The sequence below is a fragment of the Pediculus humanus genome, genomic scaffold (genome assembly GCF_000006295.1).
Source record: "Pediculus humanus corporis 1103172107613 genomic scaffold, whole genome shotgun sequence".
NCBI lineage: Eukaryota > Metazoa > Arthropoda > Insecta > Psocodea > Pediculidae > Pediculus > Pediculus humanus.
Window position 1 is genome coordinate 274,055 of NW_002987227.1, and position 27,492 is coordinate 301,546.

A 27,492-nucleotide genomic window follows, 5' to 3' on the forward strand; every position below is an offset into this window, starting at 1 on the left:
ACAACCTAAAAAATTTTTGATCATTTGAAAATTGAAATGAATCTGTGTTGCCAATTTAACTTTGACTAAATACACGGTAAAAGTACAACCTATTAAACACCTATGAAAGTTTAATAAAAAAAAAATTTACGCTTACATAGAATTACGCTTTTATTTAAAAATATTTTATTATTTTCAATAAATTTCTAAATAATATGAATAAGTAATTTGAAAATAAATAAATTAAGCTGCTGATAAAGATAAAAGAAAGGTTTATAACCCGAACATTGCTTGAATAATAAAAAGTAGTACTTAAGTATTACTTTATTATTCAAACAATAAACAATATAATAATTTATTATTCAATAATAAAAATGAAGTTTTTATAGTTAAAAAAATTGAAAACCTTTTATTGAGTATTAAACATTTGAATTGTATTCCTTTTTTTATTTTACAGTGTTCAAAATTTGAATTTCAAAATTTTTTAGACGTGTTCCTAGTAGTCAGATAATGTTAAATACACGTTTTATAAAGCGTCTTATTTTATTTCTCAAGTAGTTTATTGTATATTAATGGAGCTTGCAGTAAATCATAGTAATTTTTATTATTTAACTGTTTTCCCCACGATTAATAATGAGTAAACGTGGAAGAACTTCCTCGGTAACGGGTAGGCAAGATGATGATGGAGAATCTTCAGACTTGATGTTAATTGAGCCTTTCAGAAAAAGAAAAAAAATAGATCCGGCATGTAGTTTTTTTTATATTTACTATTGGCAATTTTGTTCGACTTGTAAAATACTTAACATCAGAATTATAATTTTTATAATTAAATTCTGGCTTTTAGAGTGATTTTTGCTCTTACGTGTACGATATACTAAGAAATCATAAAAAAGAAGATGGGTCTTTATTGTGCGATACCTTCATTAGAGTTCCCAAACGAAGACAGGATCCATCGTATTATGAAGTTGTATCCAATCCTATTGATATGCTTAAAATTCAGCAAAAAATAAAAACAGATGATTATGAAGATATTGAAGATATGGCTCAGGATGTAGAATTAATGGTTAATAATGCCAAATCTTTTTATAAGGTATGATTCTAAAATATCATTATCTTTTTCATTTCCATATTGAAAAAAAAACTTTTTTTTAAGTTCATATAATTTTTAAAATTACATTTTAATTATTAAAGCAGTGAATAAAAGTAAATGTATTTTACTTATTATTATTTAACTTTAAACTTTAACTAAAATCTTGATTCAAATTATATGACATATACTTGAATACAAAATATTTTTCATAAAATGCAAATTAATTGGTACACTTAATAATAAATAAACATTTATTACATGTAGAAAAATTCAACAGAATACAAGGATGCTGTTGAATTGATGGAGATGTTCAATTCAATTAAAAATAGACTTCTTGAATCAGAAGATCAATCATCAGTTGAGTCTGACAAGAAAGGAAAAATTATTTTAAAAGTTGGAAAGCTTGTAAGTACTGAAAAAAAAAACAAATTGTAAATGTTATAAATGTTTAATAAGTTTGAAAACAATCATAAAAAAATTTTTACATTGAAAATATTATAAAAAGCAAAAACTTAAAATTATTACTGCAATAATAATAATAATAAATTTAATGAATTTGTGAATTTTATACTTTTAATTGAAGCATTGGTATTAAGTATTTAAAAAATTTTTGTAGGCTAGAAAAGCTGCTGCTGCTGCAGAGGCTAAAAAACAAGATCCTGATGATACAACTTCTGAAGGTTCAAGTGTTATGGAAGAAGAATCTAATCAAATCGAAGAACTATTTACTGCTGTAATGCAGGCTACAGATGGAGAAAAACGGCAATTAAATTCTGCTTTTATGCTCCTTCCTTCAAAAAAAGTAGAAAAATTAATTTATGGAAAATTTAATTTTACTCGAGAATAATTTTATATTTAATTTTTTTTTTTTTTTTTTAGAAATATCCAGAGTATTATGACATTATAGATAATCCTATTGACCTTAAGCAAATAGCTAGAAAAATCCAAGCCAATCAATATAATCATATTAATGATTTAGAAAAAGATATGTTGCTAATGACTAAAAATGCTTGTAGTTTTAACGAACCTGGCTCTCAAATTTACAAAGATGCAAAAACCCTTAAAAAAATAATAGTGAGCAAAAAATTTGATATTGTTCATGGAAAGCTTAAAGCTAAAGTTGGGTATGTATTTATAGGCAATTCATATCAATTCAAACTTCATTATTTTTTTTTAATATTTTATTTTATTATTGTTTTTTTTAATAGGCGAAAGAGATCGAGAAGTTATCAACCTTTATCAGCTATAACTGCCGCCCTTAAGGAAGAAGCAACATCTGAAGAAGAAGAACTAGAGGGAGATTCTGATGTAGATTTGGACAATCCCAGGTGGCAACTTTATGACGTTGTTAAAAATACCACAAACAATGGAGGTTATGCACTATGTGAACCTTTTTGGAAATTGCCATCTCGAAGACATTATCCAGATTATTATAAAGAAATTAAAAATCCAGTATCATTACTTCAGATAAGAAACAAACTTAAGAAAGGAGAATATGGAACTGTATCAGAAGTTGCAGGGGATTTAAATATTATGTTTGAAAATGCAAAAAAGTACAATAGGCCTGAATCTCGATTATATCGGGTAAGTTTAATCAATTTTGAAGCATGCATAAAATTTACCATGATTTAAAAAACTTTTTTTTACGTGCAGGATGCTATAAAATTGCAAAAAGTAATGCAACATAAAGTAAAAGAATTATTAGATTTTGATCAAGAATCTGAAAGTGATACAGATTCAGATAATAGTCCTATTATTAAGAAAGATACTAGTCCGATAGCCAAAAAACGAGGGCGTAAAAGTGCTGCATTCATTAGAGGTAAACTTACATAATTATTTTGTGTTTAAAGTTTTTCTTTTAAATTGTTAATCAATTTTTTTTTTTTTTTAATTTTTAGGGAAATACAAAGATAATCCTTCGTTAAGAAAAAGATTTTTATCAATTTGTAAAGCATTAACCGAATATACTTATGAAGATGGTCGTCAACCCATTCTAATGTTTATGGAAAAACCTTCGAAAAAATTGTATCCTGAATATTATAAAGTAAGTGAACAAGCGAAAAAAATTTTCTGTTTTAATTTTTAATTTAAAAAAAAAAAATGTTTTCTTTAAAAAAATTTGTCAACTTGTTTATTTTACATCTTCAAATAAGTTATTTGCTATTGGCAAGATTTTCTTCTCTGAAAATTTCATCTTATGTAGTGTCTTAGTTTTTTTTTTTTTTTTTTTTTGAGTTTTGATTTGAGTTTAGATTTTTTTTTTTTCGGCTTTAACAATTTTATTTTTCTTACAGAAAAATTCGGTTTTAAAAAGAAGTAGTACTTCAGATCCTGAGGAGGTATTGTTATATTTGAAGTTTTTGTTATAGGTCTTTAAGGTTTAGGTTTGAAAGTGTAAAATAAAAGTTTTTCTGTTTTTTTTTTTTTTTTAAATCATTCAAAATTTCCTTTAGAAAGTTTTGCCAAAACAGCAATCCGTCATGGTTTTTTTTTTTTTTTTTTTTTTTATACAAAATAATGAAAAATGATTATTTTTTTAGTTTGGAGTTATGAAATGAGTGATATATTTTCTATGTATATGTAAAAAATCTTTATAAATTGTTGTTTTAGATTATTGCAGAACCAATCGATTTATTGCAAATACAAGGAAACATCAAAGCAGAGAAATACACAACTGAAGATCAATTAATATCAGATCTTAAACTGATGTTTAGTAATTGTCGGAAGTTTAACGAGGAAAATTCGGTCATTTATAAAGATGCAAATAATTTAGAAAAGGTATTAAACGATAAATTAAAGGAGTTGGGACCGTTACCAGATGTTTCTACGACGCCCAAGAAATCAGCGGTTAAAGCTTACAAACCAAGGCGGAAACAAACACAGGCCGATGCGAAATTACGGTCACTTTTTGAAACTATTAAAGAATTTAGAGATTCTAAAGGTCGACACTTGTCTCTGGTTTTTGCCAAGCTACCCTCTCGTATTGACTACCCCGATTATTACGAAGTAATAAAGAAACCTATAGATTTGGACAAAATTGGTAGTAAACTTAAAGGGGGCCATTACGAAACCTTAGATGATTTGGTTACAGATTTAATTTTAATGCTCGATAATGCTTGCAAATTCAATGAACCTGATTCTCAGATATACAAGGTGAGAGTTTACAAAGTAAAAAATTTTTTTTTGCAAAATATGTTTTTATTAAAACACAATAATTATATTTAGGATGCCCTTCAACTTCAACGAGTTGTCCTACAAACAAAATTACAATTGAGAGAAGATGAAAATTTAGTACCTGATGTCAAAGCAGCCGTACAAGAGCTTCTTACATCTTTATTTACTTCAGTGTACAATCATCAAGATGAAGAAGGAAGATGTTTTTCTGATTGCATGCTGGAATTACCAGAGCATGATGAAATTGAGGGAAAAAAGTTAGTCCGATGAACAGTTTCTTTTATCGTTCAAGTATTTTAAAAACAATTTTTAAATATTAAATTATTTATTTTTTAATTAAAGAGTTCGTGGAATATCTTTGGACATAGTAAAAAGAAGACTTGATAAAGGATTGTACAAAAGACTTGATCGTTTTCAAGAAGATTTATTTGCATGTTTGGAAAGAGCTCGAAAATTATCACGAACTGATTCTCAAGTTTTTGAAGATTCAATAGAACTTCAAGCTTTTTACATTAGGCAAAGGTAAAAAAAAAAAAAAAACATTTTTTTTTTTTTTTTTTTTAACTAAATAAATTTTTACAACTATTACTGAAAAAGTAAATTCGTTTGTTGTTTTTTAGGGATGAATTATGCCGAGGAGGAGATATTCTCAATTCTCCCGCTCTGAATTATAACTTATTGCATTTGTCAGCTGCTGTTGAGCAACAAAAACAGCAAAAACTTCTTAAAGAAACTCCAAGTGAAGAAGAAAATGAAGGTCGAAATCCAGAGGTATTGGCATGATTCCCCAAAGAACGGCAATTTAGTTTAAAAAATAATTTTAAGATTAAAATTCTTTATTATCAAAAATAATTCAGTAATTTGATATTTTATGTTTTTTTTTCAAAAAATTTTACAGGATCCTGCAAACAATACATCTATAGTTTCGAATAATTCGGTGGAAAATTCAGCCCCTGGTGGTGCTATGATATTTAATCAACAGCATTACCATGTTGGAGATTTTGTATATATTCAACCTCAGGACAGAAACGCAGAACCTAGTATTATACACATTCTTAGGGGATGGACAAACGCTGAAGGAATTCAAATGTTGTATGGTGATTGCTTTTGTCGACCTAACGAAACGTATCACGTTCAAACTCGTAAATTTTTGGAAAAGGTAAAAAATTATTATTGTATAAATCAATTTCATCATTTTATTAAAAATATGTTTGCTTATATTTATTAGTCTATTCATTTTTCTCGTTAAATATTTTTTTAGGAAGTGTTTAAAAGTGATCAACATGTAGCTGTTCCCCTTAGTCAAGTATTGGGTCGTTGTTGTGTGATGAGCGTAAAAGATTATTTTAAATTGAAACCTGAGGGTTTTGATGAAAAAGACATTTACGTCTGTGAATCCAGATATTCGAGTAAAGCTAGAGCGTTTAAGAAAATAAAGGTGAGAGCTTTTCTTCATTATGGGCGTAAATTAAAAATTTAATTCATGTATATATATGTTTACAGGTTTGGCCTTTTAGTACCGAGCGATTAACTTTGATTCCTAGAGAAGAACCATTTGAGCCTAAAAGAATTATGTGCGTGTTTAAAGATAGGTTGGAAAAACATATAACTGAAATTGCCGAATTGGAGGAATATGAAAAATTGGAGGAAAAAGAAAAACCTGTAATTAAATGTTGTTTTGTCATTGAGTTTGATTAAGTGTAAAATGAATTTTAACGAAAAAGTATCTTTATCATTAATTTTTTATTATTTTTTTTTTTTTACTTAGAATATACAATTAATGAATATGCCACCCAATCCAGAAATAACGGCTTATTATCAACAACTTAATTTGCCCTGGGGTGCTATCAAGACGGGAGATTTTGTTTACATTGAAACAGAAAATAATACAAGATTAGCTGCTCAAGTGGATACCATTTGGGCAAACAAAGAGTGAGAAAAATAATTATTATTTTTCAAGAAAAATATTTTCACATATAAAATGCATCTCTTGTTTTTTTCCAGTGGGGAATGTTTCATCAAAGGACCGTGGTTTTTAAGACCACAAGAAATATTTTACATTCCAGGACGTACTTTTTACAAGCAAGAAATGTTTTTAGGGTGTTTAGAAGATGTTCATTCTATACAAAATGTTGTGGGAAGGTGTTGTGTAATGGAACATACAGAATACATCTCTTGTAATTTTTTTTTTTTTTTTTTTTTTCAAATTTATTTGAATATATTTTATGCTCTTTTTATTATTAAAATGTAGTAGGTAGTTGGAATAAAAGTACATAAATTTTTAAATGATTATAAATTTAGGTCGACCGACGGAAATTGAAGAAAAAGATATTTATATATGTCAGTCAATATACAATGAACAAAGACGTCAACTTACTAAATTGGTTAATGGGTTAAAACGTTACACTCACAGTGATACGGTTACTCAAGATGAAATTTATTTTTTTAGGCGCTTGATTAATCCTTTAAAGGTGAGTATTAAAATAAAATTTGAAATTCATAAAACTAATACTAATTTGCTTTTTTCATTTAATTATTAGGTCAGTAGTGAATCCATAGCTCTTCATACCATGCCTGATACCAGACCGGTACCTTTACAAGTTCAAAATCCAATTTCGGGATACGAAACTCCATCCGAATCTAATATGATAACCCAAAAAGTTGATCAAGATATCTTAAGTTTAATGGAAGATTCATTAGATGGTGGCCCTCCATCTGTGGGCTCTGGAGATATACCAGCACAATCTCCTCTTCCTGCCATGCAAACACCTCTAAGTTTAGGGAAAAAGGTTTATTATTATTATTATTAATTTTTAAACGTATACATAAAACATCAGACGGTAAATCAGTGTTTTACAGTTTTTTTTTTTTTTTAAATGTTGGTTTAGAAGGGAAAAGAAAAAAATCCAGCCAAGTTAGTTACCGGATACATCTTGTACTCTAGTGAAATACGAAAAGGCATTTGTACATCTCATCCTGAAGCAAGTTTTGGCGAAATTAGCAGAATGGTTGGAAACGAGGTAAGAATTTCAAAATTATTTATCATTATGTCATACATAAACAAAGAGATTTTTAACTAAAAAAATTAATTCCTTAGTGGCGACAATTAACGGCGGAAGTAAAGCAAAGTTGGGAGGAGAAAGCAGCCAAAATGAATGAAGAAATGAAAGAAGCCAAAGCTTTAGAGGAAGCCATGTACCCTCAAGGTGTGCCTCCGGCTACCACTCCCAATCCAGCAAATTTGCCATTGAATTTTACGTTTGAATGTGCGTGGGATAATTGTGATTATCAGTTTGATGATTTAAATGATTGCTTAGAACACGCTGTGGCTGAAGGAAGTGGACATGTTCAAATGTATTTTGCTGCTGTTCCTCCCTCCGGTAAGTTCCAGTATAACGCTAGTTTTTCAGTTAAATTTGGATTTTAAGGCATTTTTTAAAAATCAATTTCAAAAAAAAATTAAATTAAATTTTATTAATGCAGAATGTGAATGGCAATGTCAGTGGAAAGGATGTAATAGAATAAAAAAAAATTGTCCGCCATTTCCCAGTTTAACACGTCTTGCAAGACACGTCAAAGAAGTTCACATAATGAAGTCAAATGGTAAAGTAATTCAACCGTCGGAGAGAAGCAAGTAAGTTTTATTCCGGTTCTTTTAATAAGTTTAAAAAAAAAAAAAAAAAAAAAAAAAACTACATAATCGTATATAATTATTTAACATGACGCATAAAATAGCATAAAATTCTTCCTTTTAAAAACAAATTGTAAGGATTATTATTTTTTTTTTTTTTTTTAAATATTAAGATGTAGAATTATGTTGGTTTAATTTTTAGGAATTATGTGCAGTCGAAAAATCCGCTACCCCAGAGATCTCAAGTTATTTCAATTCCAGATGATAACGGTTGGTGAATTAATAAACCAATTCAATCGTTATTTATTGAAAGCTTGTTGCTTGTTTATTGTTATTGATTTTTATTATTATTATTATTATTATTAATTTTTTATTCCCTTTTTTTTTTTTTTTAATTTTGCGCACTAAAACGTAGAATAGTACCAATATGTTTTAGGTACTTAGGAGAAAATGAAGTATTTAAATTTTTTGTTAGTGATAACAAGAATCATTAATAAAAAGGAAAGCTTTTAGTAGTTGTTTATTATTTATTGTGTTTTGTTATGTAGGAATTATATACCCTCTAAAAGAGCTGCAGTGCAAAGGACGCAGCAAGTACAAATTCCACAGGCTCAATATTTCAGTGAGTATTTTTTTTTTTTTATTAAATGCCAAGGGAAAAAAATTAAAAATTTTCAAATCAATCAAATTTCACTCAAAAAACATTTTTTTTGTACGCTTTTAACTCTGTGCAATGCGCAAAATGCATCTTGTCTCATTAAAAAAAATTTTGTAATAAAAATTCTTCATATTCTTCAAAAGGGAGCCTTTGGGTGAGTTCCATTCCCAGGTATTGGTACTTATCCGTTTTGTATTTTTAACATTAAACCTTTGTTTAAATTTTTTCTGTTTTTGTTCTTTCTGTAGTTGTTGCATGGATTACATTTTAACATTGAATCCCGGGTTATAAAGAAAATTGTATTATACTAATAACTTTTTAACATTTAACAAAGAGCACAATTTTTTGATTTCCAGTTGGGGTTTCTGGACAAACTGGATCAAGTATTGTGTCGCATCATTTGCTTTCACTTGATTCACCAAATCCTTCTGTGAATTCAAGTAAGTTTCTCCCATACTTGTTCATACCTCTTCATTGGGTTTCTTTTTTTTTTTTTTTTCTTCTAAATGCTTATTGCTTATATTGCTTTTAACATCATAAAATTCATTTTCTTGCAAGTATTATCTTATATCCGTTACTGTTTATGTACTGAAATCACAAATTCTTTTTTTTTTTTTTTTTAAATCCAGTGAATATTGTGATTAATAACGATGTGTTTAACTTGTTTGTAAATTATTTTTCAGCTATAGCTCAGCTAAACCAAAAGCCTGCAGATCCAATTTTTGTGACGGTACCACCCAGGCCTCAGAGGTTACTACATTCAGATGCTTATATCAAGTTAGTATACCTTTTTTCCCAACCTATATTAATTTTTTTTTTAAAATTTAAGATGTGTGACTATTTGAGAAGTTAGAATACTCACTACAAATATTTTCAACACAAAAAGTTAAAAAAATAGTGGTAATAGTTCAGGTATTTCTTTTTTTTTTTTTTTTTGTACATTTTATAATTTTGATATTTCTCACGGCAGGTACATTGAAGGTTTGTCTTCGGATTCAAAATACATATCTAGTTGGGATAGGATGTTGAAAGCAACACAAGAAAACACTCCTCCTGTTGATGAATCTCGTTTACCTGGTTATTGGTTAGCTAATGGACCAGGTAATTATGGAACAATTACAAACGCCCTTTGGGCATTGCGAGACTTTATGCTAAGAGATGCTTTAAACATTTCAAAAATACTTTAAGACTAAATGTGCTCTAAACATTTACCTTTTTACTAATATAATAAAATATTGGTAAAATTTTAATATAAATATATTTATAATATTTACCTTTTTTTTTTTTAAAATGGTACTGACGGTAGCAAAATTGCTAAGCATTAATACATAGAAATTTTTTATAAAAATTGATAAACAATATTAATGTGTTTATTATAAGTTTTTATGTACATATGTACTTTCTATGTACATGTATTTTATTTAAAAAAATTTTGTTAGTTATGCAATAAGTAAAATAATTATTTTAATTTTTGAAATTTGAATTTTGTCACCAATAAACTAAATAAAACTTTCCCGAATGAAAAAACTACACAGAATTTAAAAAATGGAAATCGATTATATATATTTAGTTTTAACTATAAAAATATCATTTAAAATTGTAACTAAAAAAATATATTTAAAAATAATTTATTTTGAAAGTGATTATACATAATTTGATTTTATAATTTATACAGAGGTTATGATACGACTATGACCCTAACTTTATATTTTAAAAATCAGAAACCCTACCTTTACGCTCCCAATCTCCATACCTAGTTGGTTCCACTCCTTTGGGACCATTCCTTTCACCTGTTACTGGATTGATACCATTTGGAAAAGGTTTAAGTGGTTCTTTTTCTTGATATGGATGTTTACCTTCTTCTAATTCATCTAATTTTCCTAATGAACCAAATATTTTTTTATTGAGCAAATTTTTAAAAACATTAAAATAATGTATGATATAATAATGACTTTATATTTAGAACTTGCAAATGATATTTTTGAAACGTAATAATTGCAAGATTATTCATTAAATGTGTATAATTGGAATAAATAGAAAATAAAATTAAAAGGAAAAATTTTTAAAGTAAATAATTTTAGTAAATTAATTAGTTGATTAATTATAATATTGTACCTATTGGGGTTTTTTGACGAAGTTTTTGTGCTGCTCTTTGCAATTTTTCACCAGGACAACTTGTGTTGGCATTTTTATCGAGCACATCAGAAACATTTCCTAGATTTCTTATGTGATCTGAAGGAAATAATAAAACGAATTAAAAAAAGACAAAAAAAAAATTTATTTTTGAAAAAACTTAAATGTATTTTGGTTTTTAAAATTTAAGTAAATATAAAATTAAGGTATATGGCTTTGACTTAAAAAAAATGATTGTTCACTTCTGAAGTAAATTTTTTTTGGTAAATACTTTTTACTTTATTACAAATTATAAAAGCTGTTAATAAATCATAGACGAACGAATCAGAAATGCATAATTTTATAAGTGAAGCGGACACGCATTAATCATTAAAAATTTTTAATTTGATCCCGAAACAATTAATATTAGTAATTAAATACATTACACTTATTAATTATTAAACGGAAATAATAAGATTTCATCGTCCCGAAATGCATTGTGGCGAACTTTCTTACATTAGAAATTCCTCGATTAATCTGTATACAGCGAATTACCATGATTAAGTAATGTTTTAAAACCTTATAAAGAAAAAAATTGGTTGTAACTTTGTCCGCCAGGTGAACTACTTCTATTTATTTTTTAACAGTATTTTATTTATAATTTGGTTTTAAGCCAAAAAAAAACTCAATAAGTTCAATTAATATTTAGCATTTTTAAAATGTACGTTTTTAATTAATATATTAAAAACAACTTGAGTTTTTTTTTGCACTGTATTTTGCCGTGTAGCATTTTGCAAAGTACGCCATTTACATGGGTGGATGCTGTATTTATCCGCGTATACCAGAATTCTGTTTCAAGTGCCGAGAAACAGACAAAATGTAAAGCTTTGGATTTTTTTTCTTTAATTTTTTATTGCTGCGTGTCACTGTGTCTCCAAACATGGATCAAGTCAAAATTTCTACATCTAGACTGTTTTGTAATAGTATTGTGGAAAACAAAGATGAATTTGAAGAGGTAAAAAATCACTCAATTTTTCGTAGGATATTAATTTTCGAGGCAGCCATTTTGTGACAGTGGTTCGCAAGTTAAATTATTATCCGCCAGGCGTATATTTTAAATTTTTTGACGCGCCTTATTTTCTGACTTTTTTACTTATTCTTATTTTATTCTTTCTTTTAAATTTCTTCGACTATCAAAAAGTTTTTATAAATTTTTTGCTTCCGAATTTACTTATTTATTTTTTATTATTATTTTCAAACAATGTATAATCAATTTTTTATTATAAAGCATTTGCATCTAACTAATCTAACCTTACTTTATTCATATTATGTCTCAATAGGATTATAAAAATTTGTTTTTGTTTTTTAATTTATGTAAGAAATATGAAAGAAGTTACCAATCATTACAAAGTTTAACTGCTGGGCTGTCCGATAAGGAGACTCACGATGCTCTAACGAGAGCTATTGTAAAAGATAAAGGACATGAAGAAATGTCCTTAGGCTTACTTGTAATCATTCTCACAGAACCAAAAAACGCTACAAAGGTATTTTTAATTTACTTAAAGTTATTAAACATTCTAATTTAATTCTAATTTCATTTTATATTATAAACAATAATATCAGTGAGTAACCAAGTAAAAATCACTGACATTAAAATCAATATTTTTATTGTGTAAATGTCAAAGAATTATTTGAAAAATATTTTAATTCTTATGTCTTGTGTGACATTTAATGTTGTACACGGTTAATGTATAGTAGAGCATTTACTATTTTTTAATTCATTAAATGGTCTTATTTGTAGGCATATCGTGACCTGACCCTGATCTCTAGAGATGGTTTAACACTGGTGGTTAGTCATCTTAGTCAACTTGTTCTTGAACGCTACCTTAAATTCAATGATGTTACTCGCACTCAACTAATGTGGCTATTACGTGAAATGATTCGAAATGGAGTTAACAATGTTGATACTTTATGTTGGAATGTTTTACGTCATGCTGCAGGCGGCGATATTTCACCAAGAAATATATTTTTAGTGGAAAATCTATTGGACATTTTTTTAGAAAACAGGTAACTAGATTTTAGTGCTTTATGACGTTAGTGGTGCTGGTAATATATTTTAAATTGAATTTCTGTTTTGTTTTACAACAAAAATGTTAGATGTGAATTTGATAAAAAAAAAAATTTTTCTTACTCTAGGGCTTGGTTGGACAAATATCCAGTGCTCTTATCATCAGTAGTTTATTCCTTTTTAAGGTTAATAGAAGACCATTGTATTCCACAATTACAAGCCTTACGTCAAAAAGAAGTTACTTTTGTTGTAACATTAGTGCGTGAACGATTTGCTGAATGTCTATCTATCGGTCGTGACTTTTTGAGACTATTGCAAATTGTTGCTAGAATTCCAGAATTTGAACAGCTCTGGAAAGATATTTTACTAAACCCTAAAATTTTATCACCCAATTTTACAGGTAAAATAACTGTTCTTTTGTAAAAAAAAAGTAAAAATTATTTTCACCGATACATACAATTTTATTTTTCTAGGCGTTCAACAACTTATGCAACAAAGAACTTCTAGACGCTACCTTCAATCACGATTAACACCTGAAATGGAAAAAAAATTAGTTTTTTTTACAGGAAATGTCAGATTTGGTGCTCATAAACGATATCAAGACTGGTTTCTAAAGCAGGTATTAAATATTTACATTAGATAATAACTCAAAGCAAGAATTATTAATTTAATCATTTGTTTTTAAATTGTAGTATTTAATGACAACCGAATCCCAATCTTTAAGAATCGATTTAATAAGATTCATTGTCGGAGTTATTCATCCTCCGAACGAACTTTTGTGCTCAGATATAATTCCACGATGGGCTGTTATTGGTTGGCTTTTAACTACTTGCACATCTGCTGTAGCTGCAGCAAATGCAAAATTAGCTTTGTTTTACGATTGGCTATTTTTTGATCCCGAACGAGATAATATAATGAACATTGAACCCGCTATTTTGGTAATGAGTAATTCTATGAGGTCTCATCCTGCCGTCACTGCCACTCTTTTGGACTTCATGTGCCGAGTCAGTATTTTTTCATTGATTTATTATTATTATTATTTATTATATCAAAGGTTTTTATTGTTTAAAAATTAATTTTTTAGATCATACCGAATTTTCATCCAACTTTACAAGAACAAGTAAAATTAGGAATGCATGCATCTCTTAAGCAAATTGTTAAAATGAGGGTTTTAAGCTCATTAGTTCCACTTTTTGATAGTCCAAAATTAGATAGAGATCTTAGAAATAAAGTTAGGGCAACATTTAAGGAGTTTTGTACCAATTCAAGCTCAGAGGGTAATAATAACTTTTTTTTTTTTTTTTTCTTTTAAATTATATTTATATGTAATTTAATTACGAATGTAAATTTTAAAAAAAATTACATTAGGAAGAATTGAAGAAGCTCCTGCAATTATACGAGATGAAGCAATTTCCGAAGCCCCAAATAATCACACAGATATTTTAGAACCTGAACCTGCTTTCAGTGATGATGATGAATCTCACGGCAATAATGACGATGAAGATGACATTCCTCTAGGTATAATTGAAATTTTTTTTTTTTTTTTGACGATTGTAAAAAAATATTGACTTACTATTTATTATTGTGGTATGTAAAAATTATTTTAGCTAAAGTAAGACTGCGAGAAAAGCCAGGAGTGGATACTAGAGAGCTTTTGGATCCGGAAATGGTAAATGTAATTGATGAACTATCGGCAGGAGCTGATAATGAAGCAAAGTAAGTTTTTAAGTAACTCAAAAAATCTAATATTTTTTTAGATTTTTGAAATTTGCCCTTTTAATTTAAATTATTTTTTAAAAAATGTTGGATTTATTATTTTTTCAATAGATGCGAGGCAATGGAAAAATTGGTTCAGTTAATTTTAGACGAAGAAGATTTGGATAGTCAAGTAGTTTCTCAATTAGCTTATGCCTTATCTGTAGCCCTTCAGCGTCAATTCGAAGATCCCGTATTTCCTTCTAAAGTAAATGACGAGTAAGAAGTTTTATTATTATTATTATTACATTCCTAATTGATTTCACCATTATTACAAGTCGTTTTACAGTTTTTACAGTTATTACAATTTTTTTTTTTTTTTAGATCATTGGAAGATAGTATAGGTCGACCTTTATTTGTTTTGTTTAGAAATATTTCTCAATTACCAGAAAGTGATAGAAGAAGACAACCATTGTTAATGATTTTGGCTGAATTAAAATCCATACAGCCAAGATTGGGTTACTTGTTTTTATATTTTTTATTAGTTTGGTAAGTATCATGATTACTTTTGTGATTACTTTTAATTTAATTTATTTATTTATTTATTTTTTTTTGTTGTAGTAAATTAAATAAAGAAAACGGCTCAGTTTACCAAAATTTTTGCCAAACTCTAGAAAAAAGCTTAGAAGTTTGTTTATTAGAAGATTTGTCTTTATGTCAAGAAGATGACGATAGATTACTTTTTTGGTTAGTTCAAGGAATTTATGAGAAATTTTCAAGCACTGCTACCAACAACCCGAGCATTATTCATTTAATCGTTTCAACGATAGACAGTCTTCAATTACAAGAGCTTATTTTTTCTATTTTGTTAGGTATAAAGTTTTAAAATTTTTTTTTTTTTTTTTCTACTTAAAAAATGATTCCTAATTAAATTACTATTTTTTTTTTTTTTTTTTTTTTTACCTTGTCTTGAATTTATAGGTCGATTACTTATGTTTACTGAAGAAAAATTTTCACTCCTTATAAAAGAATCTTTAACATGGGAATCATGGGAGCAAGTTTGCCTCTGGCAATTGGTAACCGCTCACGGAATACCTTTGTCATATATATTGCCAATATTGCCTGAATTAGATTATTTAAAACATCCAGAAGCATTGACACCAATTACTTTAATGCTAAAACAAGAAAGGTAAAATTTTTTAAATATTATTTTAAATATAAATTTAAGAGTTCAAGACGATAAATTTACTAATTTTTTCAGGCCCACTGCTGAAATAATGAAACATTTGTTATCAAGAACAATATCGTCACCGCAGGACAAATTCGTGGTTTCAATTTTAAAGTACTGGGCAGCAGAACACGAAGACAAATTTGCTGAATTAGTCGGAAGTTTATTAAATAGTAGATATCCAGGAACGTCTCCCAATAAGCGAAAACGAGGAGCTAAATCAAATTTGAATTCGTCGGGACCTCCAACAGCTGATCAGGTGTTTAATTGAAATCATCATGTTATAAAGTTACTTTAGTTATAAAAAAATAATATGTGAACAATTGAAAAAAATATTAATTTTTTTTTTTTTTTAAATATAAATTTTAGGTTTTAAGTCATTTAGATCATTTACGACAATGTTGTGAAATAGCTGACCTTCACGTGTATTCATTAGAACCCATTCAGAGAGCTTTACAGGTGGCTCAATTAAACGGAAATGACACACAAAAACAAAATTATTCTGATCTTTTTGCTTTGGCAGAAACAGAAGAAAAAAATCAAAAAACGTCCGGTCGGGGAGGTCAAAAAGTTGGAAAAAGTAGATCTAGTAAACCAAAGGCATCTTTAAAAGAAATTTCAGACAGTTCTGAAAATAGTAGTGATGTTAGTATACTTAATTTTTTTTTTTTTAAGGTTAATAAAGTTGAAATAAAAAATTAATTTTGGTAATAATATTTTATAATTTTTTGTTGTGTGTGTTTGTGTGGCAGGAAGAAGAAATAGTTAAACCAAAGCAACCGAAAAAGCGAAAAAAGTTAATTGGATCAGATAGTGACTGACCTAGTGACAAGATATTTAGCTGCAATGATTCTAATTCAGTAGACCAAGTCGTTCTATCCACCTACAGTTTTCGTCCAGCGACCAGAATATATTCTTATGCGGAATGTTAATAATAATATGAAGTTATTTATTTACTTTGAGTAAAGAACTATTAAAATGAGTTTTTTTTTTTTTTTTATAAAAAATTACATTTTAAAAAAAAACGTCACGCCACTTTATTATTATTATTATTATTAAAGTTCGTATGTTACTGTTACTGTTACTACTTATCATGAGTGACAGAAATTTGACTTTTTTCCTTTAAAAATTAATTTTTGAAGGAAATTTAAAATATATATATGCTTTATGTAAGGTTGTTAGTACGTGGAAAAAAAAAAAAATTTACAAAATTTTATTGCATAGAAATTTATGCTCATCGTTTTATTTAAAAAAGATTGGCATATATATTCTTCCTTATTTGATGATGATTTGAATATTGTGTGCTTTGAAAAATGAACATGTTTATAATAAAATATTTAAAGTCTAAATCAAATATTTCTCTAACTTTTCAAAAGAAAAAAATTTACAATCATTTATATTTATTTTGTTTTATTGGTTTTTGGTTTTTTTTTTTTAAATGAAATCATATAGTAAATATTTAATATATTGACTTTTTTTTTTTATCTTTTACACTTTTATAAAAGAAAGAAAGAAAATTGGTACTGTCTCTCTGTCACTCATGAAGAAAAGATATCAATGTTAGATTTATGTTAGGTAACCATAATTTTTTAATTTAAAAATAAAGTGATGTATTACAAAATAAATAAAAAAAATGAATGCTGAAGAATGTGTTACACAGCAATGTAAATAGCGTGAAAATTTGTTGATTAAAATGATTGTACAATATAATGTTTTTTTTTTTTTTTTTTTTTTTTTTCAAATTGTACATACCAAAAATAGATATTTTATATTAAAATCATTTTTTCTTTTTTATTATTTGGATTCAATTGTAATTTCTCATACGTAAACCTATTAATTTTTTTTTTTTTTTTTTTTGAATCTATTTTAAATTGAAATTTATTTTAACTTGTCATAATTTATTATTAAAATTTTATTTTAAAGCCTTGGGGGATTTATAATAAAAGTATATGTATGGGGTAACACCCATTATTTTTTTTCTTCAAGTATTTATTCTAAAATATTGAAATATTTGTTTAAAAATGGATATTATTGAAATTTAATAATCATTTATTTTAAATTTATAATTTTTAACGCCATATCGGTGATAGGATTGAGAAAATAATGGAAATGAATGCATAAAAGTTTTAAATTATTTGGGCAGTTAGTTACTTCTAAAATTTTTAAAATGATTTTTCAGGTATTCATTAAAATAAAACCAAATTTTCAATTAGAATTAAATTTTTATATTTTTTTTTTATTCAACAATTTTTATAACTTTTATTAAAATTAATAAATTTCCTTGTGATTCCTGTTTGGAACAGGTCAAACAAACAAAAAAAAAAAAAAAAAAGAAATTAAAACTAGTTTAATTTAAATAAATTTTTTTTTCATCAGAATTGGTTTCTTTCATCTTTGTTTTATATAATTAAGAGAAAAAATTATTGTTTATTCACAAAAAAAAAAAAAAAAAAAAACAAAATTTTCATTTCCTTACTCATGACATGTCATGTTCTTTTTCTAATGGAGTATTTAAAAAATATACATAATTGCATTAGAATAAGAAAGATTTATTTAAATATATTTTACTTTTGCGATTAATTGTCGTAATTTTAGTTTTATATAAATTAAAAATCATTTGGGGAATTTTATTTAATAAATTTTTTAAAAGTTTTATTTTTTTTTATAAAGAAGTTTTTGATTGTTTTGAATCATATCAATTCTCAGATAATCTGGTTACACTTACGTTTATAATTATTTACCACAGTTTGGGTTTATGCTTGTGTTAAGTAATATGAACCGTATAAATTCATTAATATTAAAGGTTTATCAATCTAATAAAATTTTTCACAGGTATTACGTTTTAAATATAAAAAAAAATTTTTTTTTTAAATCTATTGTTTTATAAAAATTGAATGTTATTTTTTTTATTATTATTATTTATTACAGGCCCAGTGGAAGTCCTGGCGTTTGGTTATGTTTTCTTCTTCCTTCTGCAATTATTGCTTCATCTCTTAAAATTAATAATGTTTCATTATTTTATTCATATAGTTCTTTATATTCATTAAATATTATTCTAAATGTTATTTATTTATTGTTTCATTTATATAAATACAAAAAATTAAATGTTATAGATGAAGTTAATATATTTTTTAGTGTGCCTTTTTCTACTTCAATTTTGTTATATACACATTTTTTAAATATTGGTTGGTTTTATATTTTTAAAAAAGTTATTATCATAAGTTGAACAGTAATAATAATAATAATAATAATTTTTTTTCCAATTTTAGGTTTTTCTAAAAGTTTTTGTTACACTATTGCAAATGCACTGATTTATTTCGAAGGTCTATCATTTATTCTTAAAGTCTTTCCTCGAGTATTTACTTTTGGGGAAGCCAATATTGCTATCCAAGGTTTTTCATTATTTATGTTTAATTTATTTCAAAAACTAAGCCATGTTTTCACAAAAGATATTACTTTAAGCGAAAGTGATGAATCATTGATAATTCTGATGGTATGGTATTTGAAAACTCCTAATTTGATCAATAATAAATAATATTAATATGAGTATGATGTCTTATTTCAGTTAATACTCTTATGGATTTTAGTTTTTTGCCTTGTGCCTTTTTTATTTACAAGTTTAAGGAAAAAATCAAGTCTTTACATGTGGAGCTTTTCCATAGTAGGAATAATAATTTGCTCAATTTACTACATATTAAATTGTAATATTTTTATTTGGATTTTCTCATTCTTAATGAAACCACAAAGGGTACATGTTGTTTATATTTTTATTCGCACTTAATCTTCATCAAGTTTTTGACAATGCTTTATTTATTTTTCAGATCTTCTTGGTTTTCATGTGGTTAATTTGCAGCATTTTGGCTGTAGTATTGGTTCAGCATAATATTAATGTTAAAAAAAAAAGCAATACAATTATTAGAAAACCATTTCATGCTCTTATTGTAATGGTGTTTTTACCAGGCATATTATACGATTTCAACCTGCTGTATTTCAGTTCTGGTTGTCTCTTAGGGTTATTTCTAGTATTAGAAGTAAGTTTGAAAAAAAAAACCTTTTTAATTACCACTAAAATATTATTACATATTAATAAGTATATATATCTGGTAATTATCAATATTATTAATATATAGTTTAATTTTTAGGTTTTTCGAATTACGAGGTTGCCTCCATTCTTTTATTTTCTCAATGCAGGATTTAAAATTTATCAAGATGTTAAAGATTGTGGAATTTTAGCATTAACTCCTATTTGCTTATTGATAGGACAGACTATTCCTCTGTGGTTATATCCTTCAGATAATTTTTCAAATGTGCCATTACCTCTTTTGGGTGGAATACTTTCTGTTGGAATAGGAGATACATTTGCCAGCATAGGGGGTAAATTTTTTGGCAAACACAAATGGAAAGGTAAAATGCTACCACAGTTTTGTAAATTTCACATACTATAAAACTAGATTTTAATAAAATTTTATTTATTAGTTTAACTAATTTTTTGTTTTATTTCACAGATACTCAAAAATCTATTGAAGGAACTTTATTTTGTGTCACGTCACAAGTTGTCTTTCTCACGATATTAAATTTTTTAAATATTATTTTAATTACGAAGATGGAATTAATCAAGAGCTTAATAATTATATTTATTATTTCTTTTGTAGAAGCTTTTACGGATCAAATAGACAATATCGTACTTCCAATATTAATGTATCAATTATTTTTGCTTTAAAAAATTTAATAATTAAATTTAATAAATAGCAAAAATTTAAATCTTACGGTTTTAAAAATAAATATCTATAAATTAATTTTATATCCAATAACAATTTTATAACATTATCTTGACTTGACTAAAATTCGACATGCGCACTCTGTGAAATTATTTTCCATAGAGCCAATAATTGAATCGTGCCACGAAAACGTGGAATTAAGTTGTCGGCCATGTTTGCAAGTTATTGTTTGATCTCTTGATGAAATGAGTATTTCGTTATATTTTGGGGTTCGGTTGAACCCAATGACTTTTGAAAGAATTCTTTTACATTCAATAAATTCGTGTTGTAAAGTAGAGGATTTAAAATATTTAGCATCAAATAAAACAAATATTCCCTTGGAAAATTTAGGTGAGTATAACATTAGGGTTTATTATTATGAAAAACAATTGTAATTGATTTAATTACATATTGTTAATGTACATAATATTTGCAGAATTAATTTACCGTGGGATTATTTTGGAAAACAACTCAACTATTGAATCCTATGGCATTCAATCGGGTGTCACTTTACATGTTTTAAAAAAAAAAGAAAAAGGTTAGATTTTTATCCACAACCATTTTAAAATAATTTAATTAAAAAAAAATTTTTAATAAATTATTTTTCATTTTTAGAAATTTCAGCAAAACCCGGAAGTCTTGTTAATGAAGCTGATGTATTATATTTAGTATCTGCTTTTAAAAGTGCAACCAAAAATCCAAATTATAGAGGTGCACTTCAGGTAAACTGTACTTTATTTAATCTGAAGTTAAAATTTTTTTATTTTTTTTATTTTAGAGTTGTGTACAAGTTTATTAAAAAATTTTTTTTAAATTACCTGTTTAGAGATTGAGCAGACCAGAAGTGTTAGAAAATATTATTGCTGCAACTCCTGGCCTAGCAGAGGATCCTGTTGCTGTCTCGATTATTCAAGATCCTGAACTATTGACTCAATTATGTGATGCTAACATAGTCCGAAGAATTGTTGAAGCTCATCCAAGTCTTGCAGAGGCAGCTAATTCTATTATTGCCTTTATTGTACACGAAGAAGGTTCTTCTGCTGTAGCAGGGAATCCAGGTACCAGTTCAGGCTATTCTTACTCATTAGATGCTCTTAGTGATGATGAAGAAGTTGATTCATCCCAGGTAATTTTTTTTTTTTTTTTTTTTTCTCTCCCAAAAAAGTTATTATTTATTATTTAAAAGACGTAATTGTAAAATTTAGTCACAGAATAATTATTTATGATAAATTCATAATGTATTATTCAATTTCTAAATAACATTGCCATTATAGTTATGCAAAATACATATATATATTAAGTAACATTATCACATACACAATAATACCATGAATTTGATGACTGTTGAGTTTTTTAATAGTATGTATTACAGTCATCAGATTCCCAACCGAGACATGGAGCTGGTGAAAATATATTTGCCTCTCCTATTACCACTGCACAGCTAGCGGCAGCTTTGGCAAATGCTACAGGAAATGGAAACAATCTGAGAGAATCTGCTTCCGGGCCCATAATAACAACAGAAATGTTCAATCAAGCCATGCAACAAGCTTTTGCAGGCACAGCAACAGAGATTGGAGGCTCTGATTCACCAAGAAGAGCTGTTGTAAGTAATAAAAAATATTTTGATTACAGAATACAGTTAATATATTACAAAAATACAATTTTTTCTTTTTAACTGTATTCAATTTTTATTTTGTTTTTTAAATTTACGATTTAATTTCTACAGAGTGTACCCAGTTTTGGAGATTTAGAAGCAACATCTAGACAATTGGCAAGGCATTTGCAGCAAATGCACGAATTAGGATTAAGAGATGACACCATTAATCTCCAAGCTTTGCAGGTATGTTAAATAGTAATCGTAGGTAGTGTAAATAATAACAATCATAATTTACAAAAGTTATTTAAGAATATATATATATTTGCAGGCCACTGATTGGAATGTTCAAGAAGCTATTAATTTAGTTTTCAGTGGTGCAATTGGGGACACAGATCTAGATGAAGAATAATTTTTTCATTAAAAAAAAAGTTTCAACTCGGTAACTATAAAATTATTTATAATTAAATTATTAATTAAAAGCTGAAAAATCAATTTCATTCGATCTGGAGTTAAAAAAAATTTTAAAATATTAAGCTTAGCTCTTAGCCTTTTAAATTTGTTATAAAATTATTAAACCAGTAAAAAAAAAAAAAAAAAACTAAAAAAATATATTCCATAATACATATTAATAATAAGTTTATTAAAATAATATTATAAAAGTAAAAAAAAAAAATTTTTTTTCTATATAATTATAGGACAAATCTACAGCTAGAAAAAAAAAAGAAATACAGGCAATGATGATGAAATGCGTTATAAGGTAAGGATTACAATTATTTTATTTTATTTTTTTTTTTGATGTCTTTGAACTACATCAAGTAAATGTTATTTAAATTCGACTAGTTTTAACAAAACGGAAATCTACCAAACGCGAAATGAATACCGATAACAAAAAAAAAAAAAAATTCAAAATTAATTTTATATATATATATATATATAGGGGGGCTGTTTATTTTTACGAATCAAAATTTAGAATTTATACGCATTTTGCAGTATCACTAAAAATACTCAATTATTATTATTAATCGGCTCCTTTTTTGCTTAAAATAATAAATGCTATGAAATTTTATTAAATTTTATTGCAGTTAATATAATTTTGGTCTTGCATACAAAATACAGAGAGAGAGAGAGAGGCTTCCTTATAAGATTTTATAATATCGTTTTTTTTTTTTTTTTTTTTTTTTTTTTCTCATAAAAAAGTAACAAAAGTTTTTATTTTTAATTATATTTAAATTTCAGTCTTCGTCATAAATTAGGGTACTATAAATAACTAACATTATAATAACTTTAAAGAGGTTTTTATAATAACTAAAATTAATTTTAAAATGATGAATGAATGAACGAACGATGGTCGATGGGTCGATGATTCCTTTATTTAATCATTTCCAAATACCGTTGCTTGTGTTTACTGTGCATTTCGGTGACGGTAATTAATTTTTTTATTGTATTTTTTGTTTTGGCAATTTCTTGAAGTTCTTTGAAATGAGAAACGCATATGTTATGAAGAGTTCCCAAATCTCGTGCCAAATCAATTTTGATTACCTTATCTTCCGACGGTGGTTTTTCCGGACAATTCTAAAAATTCAATTTAAATTTAATTTTGCTGTTACGAAAATAAAATGATTACTAACTTAATAATAATAATAATAATTGTATTTTTTTCACTTACGGACAAATGATCCAAATAAACAACCATTCGTTCTTTATTTTTCAATATAAACGGATTGACTACTTCCATATACGGTTCCTTTCCACCGAATTCAATCAAATTAGCTAAATTTTGAAGGCATTTTGCAACCATAATCAACGATCTAAAAATTTTAAAAAAAATCTTTTAATGATTGATCTATTAAAAAAACCTAAACGACTCATAAAATTATTATTCAAATAATTTTTTTCGTAGTAAAAAAACCTTGAAGCCATTTGCGGAGGAGATTCAGGTATCAAATTAAACTGTCTAGGATTTAATAGAGCCGGACAAAGCAATCGTAGAAATATAAATCCGCTAACTACTCGAGTTTTGACTAGTCTTTCATTAGGCCATTTATTTACAACTGATCTTTGTAAACATCCGCATATGTACCTTAAAGTTCTAAAAAAAGAAAATAATATATATATGTGTAAAAATGTTATTTAATTAATTCATCGTAGACAATTTAGAACAAATTTCTTACTTTGGACAGGCGTCAGCCGAAGTGAAAATTGCGTGAGTCACTTCGTCTAATATTTGCAGAAGAAATTCTGCGTTTGAGCAAGCATCGTCGGGGGAATTCATTTTTGAGGGATTAAGCTAAAAACAAATTTCAAAATATTTTAAATCAATTTTTTTTTGACACGATACACGATTTTTTTCTTTAATTTAATTACGTACCTCGCAACTTTGCTTGGCTTCCAACAATTTAATAACTATTTCTTGTACGGAAGCTTGAAGGAAGCCATCGCAAATAGATTTCATATACAAATCCATTATTGTAGTCGTTAATGAAGCACCTCGAAACAAGGTAGACGTTTCTTCTTCCCTTTCTATTTCTAAATCGTTAAGTGACGTCATTAAATCAGCTTCTTTGTGTTTTGCCCTAATAAAAAAAAAATTTTTTTTTTTTTTTTTTTTAAATTCATATATATATATATATAAAATTCCTTACAATTAAAACTTTATTTTTATACCTGAATATTTTGAGTAAAGAATTGGCAAGGGGAAGACGATCTGAATGACAGATTTCAGCTAACGAACGTACTACTTCCAACGAAGGATCTAATATCAATTCTTGGAGAGGTGAATATTCTTCTTGAGGCATGATTAAATCGTGAACGTATTTAGTTTTAAGCTTAATCATCCCCCATTCTCCTATCGGTGTTATTCCAGAGAGCGTGTGCCAATCTTCTTTCTATAAATTTAGGAATAACAGTACTCATGGTAGACATTACTTAAAATTTATAAGAAATAAGGGGTTGTTAGGTAAACTCACTTCTTCGCCGTTTTTTAACGAATGCAATTCTTTTGTTATTTCTGACACTTCACTGTTTTTCGAGCGTTTTCCCTTATTATGAACAGAAACCGTAAAGGACAGAATATCAGGTGGAATGTCACTAAAATAATTATTTAAAGTAAAATAAAAAAAAAAAAATTAGTTTTTATAAACTATTTAAAAACTAAATTTATACTTTTTTAAGGAAAAAAAAATCTTTCTTACTCTAATATAAATTCCTCATCCCAAGTTGGATCGGGACCAGTCATAACCTTAGTTTTAGCGACTTTCACTTCATTCAATGAAATAACACAAAAAGGATTTGGTACTAATTTATGAGGTAAACGATGAGCAGATAAAACATTTATTTGAAGACATCTAATTTCACGTAATCTATCAACTTTGGATGGTTTTGCAAATTGTGTGATACAAAGTTGTTTTAAAGACGTGATCCATTCCTGAAAGAAAAAAAAATTATGATTATAAATAAATACAATAGAGTTAAAAAAAAACTTATTTAAAATAATACTAGAGTTTCAAATCTAACCTGAGTTGAATCTTCCGAGTTGGAAGATAAGTAAGTTATTGTTGACAGACAGGGTAAAGCTCTTTCTACTAATTGAAAACAATTTGGTTTTTCAAAAAGACTGTCATGAACATGATACAAATATGAACAATTCAAATCTATTAAACCTTTTGGCTTTGTACGCTAAAAAAAAAAAAAAAAACCATTTATAAAATATCAATATAAAAAGTTAATAATTAATACTTTCTTTAATTACAAATAACCCCTTTAAGTAAAAAAATGTAGATAAAAATGTTTACCTTAGGACTTTCATAAAAATACAAATGCGAATCCGTTCCCTCATTAAGCAATACAAAATACATTAATTTCCATCTTTTAGATTTATCACTCCTTTTTTGCAAATATCCTTGCAATTTAATTCCTTTGTTTTTTTTTAATCCAGATTGTTCGCGGCATTCTCTCAAAGTTTCATATATTTTATCCGCATGTTGTACTTCTTTTGGTGAAACCATAATTACCTGTCCATCAGATTCTGATAATTTCTGTAAGAAATTTATGTTTGAAAACAATTAAATTTAAAAAAAAAAATCTTTTTTATTATCAGAAATACAAATAAAAATTTCCGTAAAGATACAAAAAACTTCTTTTCTAATTTATAAAAACTATAAATTATTGAGTTTTAAAAAAAAATTCTTACTCTGCAGACTGGTAACATAAGAGTATGACCCTCAACAATTTGTTCTCTTCTGTATCTTTCAATCACTGCATCTAAGCAATCAAAAGTTCTACCACCCATTAAATACCTAACTCCTCTTTTTTCTATTCTAAACCTTTGAATTTGATTATTGATGTGATAAAATAATGAATAATCTCCTGGAGAGTTATCACTTGGTCTTACAAGAAAACTTCCAGGACCAGCTAAAACATGAAATAAAAAATTAGGAAATAATTTCTCAAACTTGTGATGAAAAAAAAAAAAAAAAAAAAAAAACCAAAAGAAGTTATTTGCCTTTGACAAGCATATCGATAGCTTCATTTTTAGGTATCTGTGGATGAAACCAGCTGTATACTGTATTAGGATCTATATTTTGATCTAAATCTTCAACTAACTCAGTAAAAATCATGCCCTGCTCTCCTGTTCGATGTGCTGTGACCCAAAGCCAGCCATCTCCCATATCATTGTGAACGAAAAATATTTCACCTTTTTCAAAACTGAAATAGAACATAAACTGTACTAAATGATTACAAGCAATTTAATTATAAATAAAATTTATAATTATTAAATAATTTTAATTGATTTATTATTATTATATTTTTTCAGTAAAATTTGTCTATAAATAATATCAATAAAATATTTTCTTACGTTAGCTCATCAGTATCTGGCATTTTTGAGTATGGTAAAATTGCAACCACTTTTTTTTTATCATTTACTGGAACTGGTGGTGGGACTGGAAATAATAGTCTTTCCCTTTTTAGTAAATCTGAACAATTTGTGTAAAAACTGATAAGGTCTGATAGGCAATCAAACTGACGTCCCCCTAAACAAAATTTAATCAGATTCATTTTTTTTAATTAAAAATAATTTTTAAATATAAATTAATTTTATTATACCAATATAAAAATCTCCACAAACAGCTGTAATTCTAAAATGATTGATGCCAGTTTTTCCCAAAAAAGAGAGAACATAAGATCCAGGTTTTCTATCGGATTCCCTAATCAAATAACTTCCTTGTCTTGAAGCTTGTGTCAAACGTTGTTCTGATGTGTAGCGATCTAACCTGCCATGGTACCACCTTGGAAAAAGCAACATTTGTCATTTAGGTGATAATAAAAAAACTTTTATTAAATGCTGAGCAAAGCCTAAACATTTTTGAATATCTACTGTTAAAAAAATATTAATTTTTTAATTTTATTCATTATACATTTTTTAAGATAAAAGAATATGCAATTATTTATATAAAATAGGGAGGTATGTAAAATTTATTATTTTAAATAATTTCTGACAACAAAT

The 27,492-nt window shown here is 26.8% G+C and overlaps 6 protein-coding genes across 6 annotated transcripts; 4 read left to right on the top strand and 2 right to left on the bottom strand.

The window, feature by feature from the left end:
* Positions 1-612: 612 nt before the first annotated feature.
* Positions 613-9,719, top strand: Phum_PHUM244090 (uncharacterized protein; the record flags this gene model as incomplete). The annotated part of the gene is made up of 26 exons (XM_002426197.1): positions 613-683; positions 826-1,069; positions 1,334-1,474; positions 1,686-1,871; positions 1,949-2,193; positions 2,287-2,653; positions 2,723-2,888; positions 2,980-3,113; positions 3,680-4,222; positions 4,295-4,500; positions 4,586-4,765; positions 4,864-5,014; positions 5,142-5,402; positions 5,505-5,681; positions 5,747-5,905; positions 6,012-6,175; positions 6,248-6,420; positions 6,545-6,714; positions 6,784-7,032; positions 7,132-7,263; positions 7,341-7,623; positions 7,727-7,877; positions 8,423-8,496; positions 8,889-8,972; positions 9,216-9,309; positions 9,503-9,719. The coding sequence occupies 26 exons, from the start codon at positions 613-615 to the stop codon at positions 9,717-9,719; spliced, it is 5,022 nt and encodes a 1,673-aa protein (XP_002426242.1).
* Positions 9,720-10,242: 523 nt separating this feature from the next.
* Phum_PHUM244100 (uncharacterized protein) lies at positions 10,243-11,142 on the bottom strand (the record flags this gene model as incomplete). Its single annotated transcript, XM_002426198.1, has 3 exons — positions 10,243-10,412; positions 10,666-10,764; positions 11,091-11,142. 3 exons carry the CDS (start codon positions 11,140-11,142, stop codon positions 10,243-10,245), a joined length of 321 nt encoding a protein of 106 aa, XP_002426243.1.
* Positions 11,143-11,584: 442 nt separating this feature from the next.
* On the top strand, positions 11,585-16,456 carry Phum_PHUM244110 (uncharacterized protein; the record flags this gene model as incomplete). Its single annotated transcript, XM_002426199.1, has 16 exons — positions 11,585-11,659; positions 12,024-12,152; positions 12,446-12,711; positions 12,841-13,112; positions 13,186-13,331; positions 13,405-13,720; positions 13,828-13,963; positions 14,085-14,230; positions 14,320-14,428; positions 14,540-14,686; positions 14,792-14,956; positions 15,029-15,279; positions 15,389-15,506; positions 15,669-15,896; positions 16,013-16,280; positions 16,388-16,456. The coding sequence occupies 16 exons, from the start codon at positions 11,585-11,587 to the stop codon at positions 16,454-16,456; spliced, it is 2,841 nt and encodes a 946-aa protein (XP_002426244.1).
* Positions 16,457-19,041: 2,585 nt separating this feature from the next.
* Positions 19,042-20,080, top strand: Phum_PHUM244120 (uncharacterized protein; the record flags this gene model as incomplete). Its single annotated transcript, XM_002426200.1, has 4 exons — positions 19,042-19,128; positions 19,201-19,383; positions 19,457-19,670; positions 19,827-20,080. 4 exons carry the CDS (start codon positions 19,042-19,044, stop codon positions 20,078-20,080), a joined length of 738 nt encoding a protein of 245 aa, XP_002426245.1.
* Positions 20,081-20,598: 518 nt separating this feature from the next.
* On the top strand, positions 20,599-22,398 carry Phum_PHUM244130 (uncharacterized protein; the record flags this gene model as incomplete). The annotated part of the gene is made up of 7 exons (XM_002426201.1): positions 20,599-20,743; positions 20,829-20,930; positions 21,017-21,114; positions 21,219-21,518; positions 21,765-21,995; positions 22,119-22,232; positions 22,318-22,398. 7 exons carry the CDS (start codon positions 20,599-20,601, stop codon positions 22,396-22,398), a joined length of 1,071 nt encoding a protein of 356 aa, XP_002426246.1.
* Positions 22,399-23,357: 959 nt separating this feature from the next.
* On the bottom strand, positions 23,358-27,291 carry Phum_PHUM244140 (Ras GTPase-activating protein, putative; the record flags this gene model as incomplete). Its single annotated transcript, XM_002426202.1, has 14 exons — positions 23,358-23,561; positions 23,656-23,797; positions 23,899-24,078; positions 24,161-24,276; positions 24,358-24,562; positions 24,654-24,874; positions 24,956-25,076; positions 25,181-25,413; positions 25,503-25,664; positions 25,781-26,023; positions 26,179-26,399; positions 26,491-26,693; positions 26,845-27,019; positions 27,093-27,291. 14 exons carry the CDS (start codon positions 27,289-27,291, stop codon positions 23,358-23,360), a joined length of 2,625 nt encoding a protein of 874 aa, XP_002426247.1.
* Positions 27,292-27,492: the final 201 nt, after the last annotated feature.